Source organism: Rissa tridactyla, chromosome 1 (genome assembly GCF_028500815.1).
Source record: "Rissa tridactyla isolate bRisTri1 chromosome 1, bRisTri1.patW.cur.20221130, whole genome shotgun sequence".
NCBI classification, from domain to species: Eukaryota; Metazoa; Chordata; class Aves; order Charadriiformes; family Laridae; genus Rissa; species Rissa tridactyla.
The window spans coordinates 47,825,434-47,839,460 of record NC_071466.1 but is presented as its reverse complement, the minus strand read 5'-3'; the positions used below and the strand labels follow the sequence as shown (position 1 = coordinate 47,839,460).

Genomic DNA, 14,027 nt, shown 5'->3' with positions numbered 1-14,027 from the left:
TAAGGGATCTAGGCACCGGAATAGAAACTCAAAGAAGCTTGTGTTGCATGGGTATGTTTTTGTACTGGTAGCAGCAGCAGCATACAGCTGGACACGGTCTGGTACATCGGATGAGGGTCTTGGCAGGACAGCATGAGCTGAAGGCCAACCATTGCATGTGCTTCTCGGGCATTGACAGCATCAAGTCACAGCTGCTGTTGGGGTCTGGGCTCTACCTGGCATGTGCCGTTGTAATAAGAGACCGCACTCAGAGGCCTTCCTGGAAAGCCTAGAGCTATGATGCCTTCGCGATCACTGGATGCCATGCAGATGCATGTCCGTCATATATATACCTATACCTAGACTGGCCTCCTCCCACGGCCTCCTATGGTGCGAGGTGATGTATGGAATTTCATGCGCTGCATTTGGGTCCACCCTGAGCTCTGTTCAGGGCTAGCAAGCAGACCAGAGAGAAATATATAGATCAGTGAGAAATAACCTTGTTGTTAGCGTTCGTTAATTATTTTTCACACTTACGTGCCGAGCTGCTGTCCTAGCATATTTCTGGAAGTCTGTTGCTGTAGTGTTTTAAGCTTTTGTTTTTTAGGTAAAACATAAACCACAGCATGTATCTCCATATTATTCGCCCAGGCTTCTGCAGACTCCGCATTTTTTTCTCACTAAAGGAATTTCATTTTGAATTGGAACGAACTCAAATGAACCCCACCCAATTTCACATGAAAACAGCATGAAGTTTAAGGCTTCACTCTCCTTTTTCTTTCTTAAGAAATTGTTTTGATTTTCCTTGAAGCATCAATAAATGCAAATGATCCTTTTCTTTTCTGGGGAATTTGACTGGAAATTCACGTTGGGAGTAAAATGCAGAACTACCAGAATCTCTGCTTTCATTATGAACATTTCACACAGCTATAGACATAATTACGTATGATGAAGATCTTATGGCAAGACATGGGCTGTTAACCCCGATTCCCTGGCAGAATTCCCAGTTGAGTGATAATCTTCTAGCTACATAAATTTACTTTTATTTTCTATCGGATAGTTGTTTCCTTCACTTCTTGGAATGAACTGCTCTTATACATACTGTGGCAATGCTAACTGGTATGTTTCACCCTAGAGATAACTACACTTAAGTGACTAACAAACCTCATTGTACTGCATATAAAGGACTTCTTTGGAAATGAAAGGTCTTCAGGAGTTTGAGGTAGTAGACAACTGAGTGATTCTTTCTTTGTGAGAATTCGGAAAGAAGACATTCTCCTTGGCTTCCTCTCCCTGTGGAGATAGTTATATTTGAAGAGAGACGGTAATCTTTCATTCTTCTATTATCCCTTGAAACAAAGAGAAAAAACAATTTCAAACTTTGGAAATCTTATCTAGTCATATCCTTAAAAGGATCTGTCATATCTTCAAAAGCTTTGCCTTGAGTGGATCACTTTGGTTTTTTTGCCCTGAGGCGTTATGCTGTCTGTTGCTTCGACTGATGGATAACTTCAGTATAGTAATGTAAGTAATAAGAATAATACGAATTTAGGTATTCATGTTCAGAAAAATCAACAAGTTAATCTTATTGCTAGGGCATATAAGTGACGTAGGCTGCTTCGCAGTTAGTGATATCTCTAAGATATCTATATAAAAAAGGAAAACTTAATTAGTGTTTCTGAGCTATCACGAACACTGTTTTCACAAAAATAACTCAAAATTTTGGAACCATAAAATGAGAATATAATGATGAACTAAGAAATTACTGCATGTGCAGAAAATTTGTGTAAAAATAACTAGGAGATGAGGCAGGGAATGTTACAAGTCATAGCTCTGAGACGGAAAGACTGCTTGAGGGCTGTTCTCGGCTCTCAGCTATTCAAACGTGCTCCCCTTAAACTTGAAACTTTTTACTGTAGCTTGGATGTTGAATTTGAGACTACTCTTCCCCCAACTGACACATCACGTCTCAAAAATGAAAGTGTGTCATGTTAGGAATTAAGTTTGTACAGAAAAGTAAAGGAAGAGTTTGAATGAAGGAATGGAGTTGAGCCTGGGAAGAAGGGAGGAGTAGGGGGAGGTGTTTTAGTTATTTGTCTTTGTTTCTCACCATCCAGCTCTATTTTAATTAGCAGTAAGTTAAATCAACTCTGTTTTGCCCATGATGGTACCTCATAAGTGATCTTCCTGTCTTTATCTTGACCCATGAGCTTTTCCGTTCTGTTTTTCCCCCCTTGTCCTGTTGGGGAGAAGGAGTGTGAGAGCAGCTGGGTGGGTGTCTGGCAGCCAGCTAAGGCCAACCCACCAGAGTTATGAAGCATTGAATTGTCAGCTGGACATTTTTGGTGTCTCATGGGAAAGTTCACAACCATGGTTTTGTCTTGCCAGTCAGTGAGCAGCTCTTCAGCGTGACTAAGCAAGCCAGTTACCTTCATTAGTGCCAGCAGTAACTAACATCATCCACCTTGCTTCTGTATATCTCTTGCGTTCATGAGATGAAGCAAGAGGAGGAGACTGTCTTGCACAGGAACTTATGTGTTTGTCGATCCATGCAGGAAATGTGAGATCTGGGTTCTGGGTGCTCCTAAGCCTGAGCTCACTGCTTTCTTCCTGGGGTTTCATGGGGTTGTCCCCGTCACAGTCTATCCAGGTCTGGGAGAGCATCGTTTCATTTCTGATGCTTCAGTGCTTAGCAGCTAGATGTGAAAATCTTGAAGAGCGGGAAAGACAACAACTGCGGTGTGGGATGGGGTTGTGCAGTTACTGTTATCTTGTGCTTAGAAGAAATTATGGAGGGGCCTTAGGGGTGTCTTTGGTGGTGTCCCAGGACAGGAGGTTGGTTGTGGCACCAGCTCCCCTGTTGTTGTTAAAAGTTTGCAGTGTGATTCTCAAACGTGTGGCTTGGCCAAACTGAAAACTTGGCTACAAAACCACAGCCCTTCGCATGGATGGAGCCAAATTTCATAATAGTGTAATTCATTATTAAATAAGCACTGCAGGATGCTGGGGAGTTTTGTACCAGGACAAGATATGAGTTTCTGTTTTGTTTTCTCTTCGTCTAAATTAGCCGAAGATAATTTGATTAAAACTTGCAACAGAAAGTCGTCCAGATGAAGAAAATGCCAGTTGTAGTTGCAGCGGTGCTGTACTGAAAAGTGTAGGCCTTTTAGGAGGGGGGAGAGTCTTGTTATTAGACTGATTGCCGTAGCTTCTCAGACGAAGAGCTTGTAAGCCCGAAAGCATATCCGTCTTCTGTAACAACTGCTCTAACCGCAGTTGCCCATACGGACCTGGGTATGATTTGTGTTTTTAATTAATCTTTCAAGGGAATAAATGTCCAAAAGTGATTAGTGAAAGCCTCCAACGGATGGCACCGAGAAACAGAGGCTGATCGCTTTTAGGATGAGTTGGTTTATTGATCCAAGAGAACAGATGTTTTGGTAAGGTCATGCAGTGTTTGGCTTGATTATATGCCCGGTTTAGGACAGATATCTGCATGTGTTATTACTTAGGAGGGTGACTGGAGTCCACCAGGTGGGTTGGGGTGGGAGGTAGGAGAATCGAGAAGGAAGGGCCGTCATGAATTCAGGTCACCTTCACCTGGGCAATGTTGGGAGCTGTAAGTTAGCTGACACAGTTGATGAAAAGAGTTGAGTGAGCCAGGAGGGGACCGCGGCCTGAAAAATGCATTTACTCCATACATCATATGGGCAGTCTCTGCTGGTGGGTCTCCTGGGTGTCGTCAATTAACGTGGGGCGCCGGAGCAGCCTGGCCTCACTCAGGTGTGGATGCTCCATCTGCCTGGTCGACCGGAGGGGCTCCCGGGGGAACTCAGTCCACACCTCCAGTCCCCGTGGGGATGAGTCCAAGCCCCTTTGCCTTAGATGACTGCCCACCGTATGCAAATCTCGGCAGTTGCATCCTATTTGCTGAATGGCTGTGAACACACTGTGGTGCGAACGCTGGTTAAGGCAGGAGAACACAGTTTGGAAAGATCAACTCTCTGGGCGACTGTTGGGCTACACATGTCATCCATATGTATAACACCCAGGCTGGATCTTCTTGGCTATTACCAGGCAGTGCCCACCCCCCCACCCCCAGGATGTGTCACACAACGTCCTTCTAGTTATAAATGCAGAAGGGATCAAATAGTTTGGAAAGAATCTACTTCTGTGATCATTGCTGCTCTGAATTATAAATGACCCAAAAGCCCGAGCTATTCGCTGCGTTCACTCTTTAGACCGAAGCGCTGCTTTTAAGAAATATGATTTTAGAGAACAAAAGGGGAAGTGAGCGCTGTGAAAATTTAGTTAAATGTAAATGTGTTAAATGGTACATGAACTAGTCAGGTTTTCATGATTTATCAGTTTTAAACTTCAAAGGCTCTGGTTAGCTTGCATTTTTAAAACTAATGAGTTTATCACAGCCGGTGGGGAAAAATGGTTCAAGTATATCAGCTGTAAATTGGTACAAAGCACTAAAAGGGACATTAGCCTCTAATCAGATTCGAACAGTTCATTAAACCTGCCTTTCCTCGGTGGCGCTTTGTCTTCCCCCCTCCTCCTGCCCGCGCAAGCCGGCCTCGTCCCTTCGCTCAGGCGGGTAAGACCTCCTCAGGGACGCGAAGCAATATCAGCTCATCCTTCTTTGTCTACCAGCTAAACAGCCTAAGGGATGCTTGATGATGGTATATTCCTGATCTTGCTGTAAAACTCAACTGTGCCGCCCATAAATCAAGGAGGGAGAGGGACCTCGCCGCTTGCGGAATAGGCTCTGGGAGGCGGGGGGAGCCAGGAATGCCAGGCTGGCTCCTGCTCTCGCTCCACCCCGAACCACATCCAAACCACTGGAGCTCGGTGACACCCGGCATCTGCTTCTGATAAGTAAACAGTGCACCGCCCTTGCTGGGAAGAGGGATGTAAAGCCTGGAAGCCTTTCCGCCAGCTGTTTCATGGCATCGGAGTCCCTCCTGCTCTTTCCCCACCTTGCGCCTCTTACACTGGCTATAGATCAAGGTGCACAAAATAAGTTGCTGAGAAGACATAGGAAGAGCATTTTTATTTTTTTTTATCTTCTTCCTGTTGCGTCAAGCTTAAAATACGGTAGATACACAGCGGTAGCATGGCATGGACCAGGACATCCCAACACCTTGACTCATCTTCATTCACACGTTTGAATGCAGAGGTGTTCTGCTGAAAATCACTTGTTTGATCTGAAATTTTCTAACTTGGGCATTTAGAGCTTTTTGTGAACTAGCTAAAACAACTTTTTAAGGGGGAAAAAAAAACAACAACCAAACAGAGATTGCATTTGGTGTTGCCTTTGCTTATCTGCTTTACCATCGAGTTCCTGCCTGCCCTGTGGTATCAGACCGCAGCTCTGTGCGCTGTAACACATGGGGTTCAAAGGGAGGGCGGCGGGGATTTTAAGCAGGTCATTTGCTCTGCCTGTGGCACCATGTTGGAGCATGGGCGTATTGGTTTCCCTGCTTTTTAGCACGTTATTTAAATTACAGTAAAGTAAAGGGAGTATACAAAAAAACCCCAACAGTTGCTGCAATACTTAGAACCCTGAAAATTAAGATCCTGGGATGGGGTGCATTAATTGGGGGGGGGGGGAAGTCTAAAGTAATTTAAGTTTTTAAAATGCATTTTGGAAGCTCCATTAGGATAGACCATTTTTCTTAAAATTCCCCTGAAGGAGCCATGATAAGAAAAAGGGCTATGAACATACACCTTATGAATAACGGCGCTGTGCAGCACTGAACAGGTCTGCTGCCCGTGAAACACGGGGAGAGCGTTTTGTCCATTACAGTGCGGTTATTGAGGACCACGAGGTAACGGTTAAAGTGGAGGTGAGTTTCGAGTCTCGAGCGCTGCCTTCCAGACGGGGCTGCAGATAAGTAAGTGACTGTGAATGAGTCACTGAGAAGCGGTACATGCTGTAGTTTCGCTATTTGAAGAATAGCTGTGACGTCTTCCAGTTTCTATACCGCTGACCAAGTTGTCTGGATTTGTAAGGTCAGATTCTAGCTCGGGGGATAAAATGTCTTTTATTCTTTCCATGTTGTCCAAACTAAATGGCAGCTGAAGGGGCTAGCTTTCAAACACCAGCCTTGAGCCTTGGCAGGAATAGAAAATTGACTCGGGCTGAAGTAGCGTCTGAAATGAAGGCACAAGAGGTTGTTTTTGCATCTCTTCCATCAGCTGCTCTGGCAGCAGTGGGATGAGACACTCAGAGCAGGGATGTTGATTCAGGGAAGCACAGCTCTGCAAACCTCACTTCAGATCACAGCTCTCGGTGTATATGGCCCATTACCACAAGGACAACATATGTTTTTAACATGCTTTTCAAATTTCCTTTGTGTCAGAGGTGAGTGCGTGGAGATTTTCATTGACAAACCACACAGAATCACCGAATGACTGAGTTGGAAGGGACCTCCAGAGGTCACCTTGTCCAACCCCCCTACTCGAGCAGGGTCACCTAGAGCACGCTGGACCATGTCCAGACAGTTTTTGAGTATCTCCAAGGATGGAGAGTTCACAACCCCTCTGGGCAACCTGTTAATCCAAAGTTTCATATAGGTAACCACTTTCAACTGAAAACAAACGCTGATAGCTTTACAAGATAATGAATGATACAAAATCCTAGGAGTTGTTGATGTGTGTAGATTTATAGTGTGTGTGCGTGTACAGACCTTCGCTATAACTCCTCTGAATTCAAGTGTGTGCTTTCTCTAGGAAATACAGAAGTACCAATGTTTTGATTGAAATCAAATATATCTTAAGTATGCTGCCAAAAACCTGAAGCTGTTTGACATCAATGCTCTTCTTTCCAGTTCCAAAGCAAGGAATTCATATACGTGCATCTGCGTGATTAATTTCAAATTAAAAAATCGTAATTGGAGACAGTTTTCCCGTGTTGCTTAAAAAGACTTAGTTCTCTTTTAAGGATAAGTGAAAGTATAACTTACTGTTTTAACAGAAGTAGTAACTTGGTAGCTACTCCTTGAAATTAATAATACATCTTTGCTAACTGTTATTTCCACTAAAAGAAACTTACTTGTTTCTACAATATCGTAGAACTAAACCAGTGAATTAAGCCAAGTGTTTTTCGTCACTTTTTTGATTAACCTTTTCCTTTATTTGCCTTAGGACATCAGCGCCTTTGAGAACAGAATGTTAATGCTTGATGGGATGCCGGCAGTCAGAGTCAAAACAGAGCTGCTGGAATCCGAGCAAGGGGTAAGCAGAGGTTTTTATGCAACTTCACTCTGCAGCGCGATGGTGACCCTTCCAGAACTTCTCTGTGATTAGCTGTCCCTCTCATCGGAGTGTTGGTTTCTTCTCTATGTTTTTCTTCCATTTTTTACCGTTTTGGAGCTCATTGTCTTGGGAGACATAGCAGTGAGCATCTAGTCTCATCTGCTTGGGAGCACAAAACAAAACTCTGCAGAAGACTTACTGAAATTGTATGGGACAGATGAGATGCTGTTGGTGTAATTTTACGGTTATAAAAAAAGGTGCAGTTTAAAAAAAAAAACCAGGAAACACTAATGGATTATGGTATAGCATCGTATGCCTGAGAAGCCCGTGCGTATGTTTGCTATTTTGCTGTCCCGGGATATTTGCCTCACTGTGGTAGTTTCGTCCTTTATATGCTTGTCCTACTCCGTTTTCTCTTTGGGCAAACCTTCTCCATTTGTTGTGGAATATGCTTATTTGTCATGATGGTAAGACAGTTAGAAACTTCAGATGGTTAACGCTGGTCTCACGTCAGCTGGTGAATACAGGACAGGGATCATGAAGAGGATTTTGAATTTTTTGCAGAATGAGTGTTTGGCATCGCAGTGGTAGTTTTTAGGAAAACAGAAGATTGTGGTTTTGGACATATTAAGGGTATTTTCTTGCTTATGTGGTAATAATTACATCAGGGATTGTAGATTACTATGAGGGGGTTTGTGTTTAATGGATTCTGTGTTATCATGAATCTTTATTTCCTTGTGTGCCTCTTCCGTTATCCCAAAGAATCCAAGCCACCTTACTGCTCTGGAGACAGATGCGTTCAACAAGCAGAGAGCCTAATAGAAGCAGCAATGCTTTTCCCTCCTTCTGGTAGTTGACTTTTTTCCTTCCTGCTATTTTCTCAATTATTTAACTGAGAATTTAAATGATATGGAAGAGAGGGAATTAACTTTCAAGATGACTTAATTTGAAAGACTTACAAGGAGATATCAGTTATTCAGGATGTTTTTGAGGCTTTAAATTTGAGAGGAAAAAAAACCACCTTGCAGTTTAATGGAGTTCTTGCTCATCTCTGCCTTCTTGAGAGCAAGTAGCCTCTGAAAATACTCCAATACAGCGTAGTTTGAGGGAAGATAAAAGTTGGACTATTGTACGAGCCATGATGTCGAAAAGACAGATCCATTAGAGGTAAACTTTAATACTTTCTGGATGCTTTGCATTATGCCTTTGTTTGTAACAAAACTTTATATTGTTCACAAGACAAATGTTTTATTGGTATTTGCCTTTGTCTAGTTTAAAATAAATTCCATGCATGATGCATATTGCTGGGTCCTTTATGAAGAATACTTCCTTTAGCAAAGTGTGATTTGATTCTGGAAGACATATTTGGTGTCTTAGGAACTGGAAGGAAATGAACAATTTATATAGCTTTTTAATTTCCTTAGGGTTTTTTTAATAAAATTTTAGGGACTTCTGTGTAAGCAGAAGATGATGTCATCTTTTTCTTTTCCAGTGACTGAGCTGTTGAACAAAGAGCTTGGTTTGATTTGGGATTTTATGCACTTTGGTACTAATTAAGTAGTGTCTGGTCAAGAGTCTCTGGCACCTTTATGACTCTTCATTAGGGAACAATCAATAAATACAAAATGAATTCTCCAGTTCACTAACAGAGGAGCTAGCCGTTAGGATGGCAATTTTCCAGCAAACGGCTTAAACTCCAAAGAGAAAGGTGGTTGAAACAGATGTTTAGCATGTGCTTCAGAGACTGTTTTGAATATGTAGATGTTGGTAGACATAACAGGGACAAGTGTTTGAAGGATGTGATTACCGAAAACAGCACATTGAGCTGTTTGGAAAGATGAATATCATAACTGGGAAATACAGAGTGGGAACTAAAGTGTGATCCAAGTAGTATGAATTTGAAATTGTGGTGTCTGTTTGTGCTATTATAGTGCCCGAAGTCCCTGGAGTTGCACCTCCATATGTGTATGCGTATACAGGGAGACATGATTTCTACTTTGAAAGTTTGCAAACTAAGACGGCCTTTCGAGTCTTCTGAAGGTAGTGGCCAAAGCTTCATCACCTAGGATGTACAACGCTAGACAAGACTAGGCGAACTTTTCCAAAACCTGTAGGAAGGGAGCTGGGGTTTTTGCTGTTCCTGCTTGGTATCTGCTATTGGCTTTAGCTTTGCTGCAAGGGCGAAAGTGAGACATGGTTCGAGGGTTATGAAAAGAAAGTTTCATCTGTGGTTAGGGCTGTCCTGAAGGTTGTGTCACTTGTGGAGGAGTGAAACCAACAGAGTCTGGAGCACCAGTGGCCCTTCACCGTGGTGGTGAGCGCTGAGCGATCAGACCAGAGTGCACTGGGTTGCCATACTTCACTAATGAGGCTTTGTAGGAGCTGAGATGGTATCATCTGATCTTTTGCCTGAGAAGGGTTATGGGACCACTTTGAGTTGTCTCCTGTTAAGTCTGAGCCCAGTTTTCCCATCTTCTTGCTTTTAAAACCGATCATGGTGAAGAACCTCCCACAGCTACGCTAGTCGTTACCCGTTCTTGTTGTGAAAGCATGCACCTAATTTTTAATCTGAATTTATCTAGCATCAGCACTCAGCCCTTTCCAGTGACAACAGAAAAATTCCCTTGTGGTGCTGTGTGATGATCTCGCTTAGCCCTTTTGGGGCCAGGCTGTACAATGTGTGCTGAAGCAAGGGGTGTTGCTCCTCAGGTTGCTGTTGCAGTGTGGGAGACTGTCACATGTGGTAGCTAAGCAGCCCAGTCTTAGTGGGTCTTCTGTGTTAATGGTGATGGGTTTTCACAAGGCAATTGCTGCAAAACTTTATTGAAATCAAGATTAAATTAATTGTGGGTTCCAAGGATATGTGCCTACTTCTTGTACGGATGTTGAACACTTTCCTGCAGGGCATGTGAATGTGTCAGCCAGAAAGGGTGTCTTCTCAGTAGTTGTGCCTTGATTAGTGGTCCTTTGTGGTTCATGACTTCCAAGGTGGGATGCACAGAAAGGACCTTGCTGGGGGAATGTGGATATTGTTTGGCCATGCATGCATGCAGTACTGTGTAGGACATCCATCCCACCATCTTCCCCGCTGTCCTGGCTCCTGCATTTTGGCCTGATGAGACAGCAGCCAGTAGAGTCTGGGTAGTGTCTGGTAGTCTGGGTTTGCACCCTGGGCAGTTGTTGGTGGAGGCAAGCGTGTTTGCTGGGGGGGGTGGCAGGCTGATGCTGGGTCAAAGCCCGCTCCGGGTGTCCATGCGCCTCGTCGCCTTCGAGTTCCTATGGTGTCCTGTGCTTTACTGCTGGAGGTGAGGCAAAGGTGCGGAGATTTTCTCAGGAGTCAGTCGCTTGGTGCCAGTGCTGAATTACTGGCAAAGAGCGGGGGCCAGAAGGAACCTCCATGATTCCGAGTTTGGCGCCAAGACCACAAGGAGGTGAGAGAAATGCCTACATCCCTGCTTTAGGTGGGAATTGTCATAATGATGTTATGTGTACGATGCTGGCTTGGTGGATTAGTTCAGCAGATGACATGATCACCGCATTTGAGTCCATTTTTACTGCGAGGTTTCAATTTATTTCATAATTTGATGAGTTTAATGATTAAACAATATGTGTTTATCCTAGGACCTTATTAAAAGCCTTTTTTTGAAATCACATGTCTCCTTATAGTTTGTGAACTACTAACCCACCAACCTATTGACTTGAGCAGCAGAAAATACCACCACTTAGCAACCTTGGTAAAGTGAATGATGGTCATTGCAGTAACTTGACAACATAGAAATAAAAAGCTCAGAAAGAAGTAACATTCCCCTTCTTTTTACACCTACTCCACCAAAATGGAAGCACAATAGGAGGAAAAAGAAGATTTTATACAAACGATACCAGCTTTTAACCTTAAGTTGGTTCTTCACTTACCTTTTGTGGCATTTGGCTACAGTGAAATAGGCATCGTCTGGCCGTGTACATTTCATCAGGAATTCATCTTCCCTGAGCTGCCGTGGGTAGCCTGGTCTTCACCACGTGTTATCTCTTGACTACATGTGGTGGTGGTGGTAGTAGAAGTCACCCACGATGTAGATGAGAACCAGGACAAAGCAAATCATTGAGCCAAGACTAGCATTTTCTGCTGTATTTGGATACCAAGCCAAGCGGTCAGTCCATTATATTCCCATGTTGCATTTGGTTTTCCTATTGGAGTCTCGGTCTTTTTGCAGGAGAGGTTAAGTATAATGTAAGGTTCTTCTCTACCATCTGTGTTTGACCTCCAGGATCTTTAACTTTCTTGTTAGGAGATGTTTTGTTTTGTTTTGTTTCACGATTCGTCTGTGTCTTGCGCTGTGTTTGGGTGCTCTGTGTCCAAACCTGGGCTGACACCTCTGAAAAGTTTTTAAGAAGTATTCTTAAATAGCATCTCAGTCCTTACTCTGCAGAAGTGTTACGTATCTAGAGCAAGCAAAGGTGGATTTAAGATGCAATACAGCAGAAGAAGTAAGAGAACGAAGACAGTGTAGTCCAGCTGAAACTTTAGCGTAGCCACGGGAGAATGAAGCTATGTGAGCCTACTCCCACTGCAAACCAGCCCAACCTCTGGCTGAGGCCGAAAGGAAATTGGGGCTGATGCCTGTGCCCCACACACCGGCTCCTTTGAGCCTGTGACTAGTGGGGAGGTGGGCAGGACTCAGGAGCTACAGCCTGCGTTGATGCAGTGAAGGAAAACCTTTACCAGCCTGGGTCTAAAAGGCACTGAGTTCAAGCTAGGTGACTGCGGGAGAACGGGATTTAGGCAGCCCGTAAGGGAGATGTGCCTTATGAGTTATAGGTTACTGGGCAAATTTGGAACAAAGAAATATTTACAAGGAAAATGGATTTTCTCTTTGCTTTGGAAAAAGTTAAAACAGTTCCGCTTTGTTTTATCATCGCCCATTTGGAATAGTTTAATGATTTCTAGAAGGCCATCAGCGTTAGCAAGAACAGATGCTTATTTTTCCAGTGAACTACTGTCCTTAATTTTGCACAGGAGATTTAATGCAGACTATTGTTTGAGGCTTCAAGAAGACACAGTGCTGCTTTAATGACTTTATCACAAATGAAAAAAAGGCATTACATAAAAGATATCGCATTGCCCTTTAACAAGGCTTCATTATTATCTCCCCTACTGTGGAACAGGAGCTAGCATTGCTAATAAATTGGTAGAATTACTTTAGAAACGTGAATTTGCTTATCATTTAATATCCTCCAGTGACCTACAGCTTTAGATCTTTTTTGTCTGCAGTAAAATCTTTGTATGTCAGTAACCAGCTTCAGAGAAGGACGTGAAGAAGGTGGTCCCTCCCCATGTAGGTGAAGGTGGGGTACTTCAGCAGGAAAAAATCTTCATTCCTTGGCTGTGCCAAAAACTATTTTGAAAAGTAATGCTCCTCATTCTAAAACTGTACAGAGGATGGATTAATTTAAATGGTAATACAGACTGGGCAGTGAATTTGTTTCTAGAACCTGGTAAATGTGTCTGACTTAGACATATGAAGTTACACTTCCTCAAGTATTTGTGGAGTCGGGCCATAAGCTTTTGTTAAAAGGAGCTATGAATGTGGGACTTATGTCCCACAGTTGATCTTCAAATACAGAGAATAATGGACCTATAATTTTCATCAGCCTTTTTGTTTCCAAATCTGCAATCTCACCGATTCCTGTGCCTGCGTTTTGTCCCCTTAAATCATTATTTGAAGGTTATATATCTTATTCTGAATTCACCTCCTAATTCTGCTTGATACATCTCCATTCCCATGCCTTATTATGGTTGAATTGTGAAAAGAATGACCAAAATGACAAAACCCTTTAACAAGCCAATATTGTTCTCGGTGTCTTTTGTCTCCAGTCACATTATCTTGTCGTCTCATGTCTGAAGAATGCCATCCGTGCTTATGTTATTATATACATAAACATGTTCTACCTCAGCCTGGGTAATAGTGACAGAAATCTGTTTTATTTTCAAAGATTTCCAAAAATACCTCTTGAAATTCAGTTGAGAATAGTCTCAATAGCAAAGCTTACTCCTTGACTATATGGGGAACTGTTTTATGTTGATCCGTTCAGCTTATTGTGCGTTCTTTGTATTATGAAAAGAAAGAGCACTTCTAGTATTTGCTGTTGTAATTTATGAATCTCTGCTTCATGCAAATAATTCAATTGGGTTTTGTTTTCTGCATTACTTAATGTTTAGCATGACTGATTTGGGGAAAAAATTGGCATATGGACAGTGCACTTGTATCGATCTCTTCTGCAAAGAAACTAGCCCTTCTTACTTTCTGTTGGTTTTCTTCGTCTTGAAATAGATGATACTTGAGGAATGTTAGAAACATAACTTGAGGTATTAGAAACACAGCTGATTTGATTCATTAATTGCTTTACGGTGTCATAAGTACATCACATTCTTCAGAAGAAGATCAAGATCTGATCCCAAAGACCACTAAGGACATAACCTACAAGGCGTGATGCAAAGCCATGTGGGACGTACCTGAAGAGATACATCTCTATTCCCCGAGTTCTGCTGAAGGACATGCTTGCAACCCAGAAGGGTGCAAGACATCCCAGAAGGGTGTACTACAGCTACAGCAGTTGGATTCACTAAGCCAAATGAAGCACCACAAGCTGATAAATACTGTGGGTGCTGTTTCATGTTAAATGGAAGCTTGCATAAGGAATAAAAGGTAGACAACTTCTACAACTTTGCTTTCAACCAGGCATTCCTGCTGTATCCATTGCCAGTGACTGAATGACATCGGGGA

The 14,027-nt window shown here is 42.8% G+C and overlaps 1 protein-coding gene across 7 annotated transcripts in view; it reads left to right on the top strand.

The window, feature by feature from the left end:
- The window catches only part of KLF12 (KLF transcription factor 12), a 255,540-nt gene that overhangs the window by 93,780 nt on the left and 147,733 nt on the right, over positions 1-14,027 (top strand). For 5 of the 7 annotated variants that reach the window (XM_054188503.1, XM_054188505.1, XM_054188500.1 and 2 more), the window contains one exon: positions 7,135-7,224. The exons of the other annotated variants lie outside the window; for them this stretch is intronic. In XM_054188503.1, the coding sequence (XP_054044478.1) occupies positions 7,135-7,224 (90 nt within the window). The remainder of the gene's footprint in view (positions 1-7,134; positions 7,225-14,027) is intronic. 7 annotated transcript variants of the gene reach the window in all.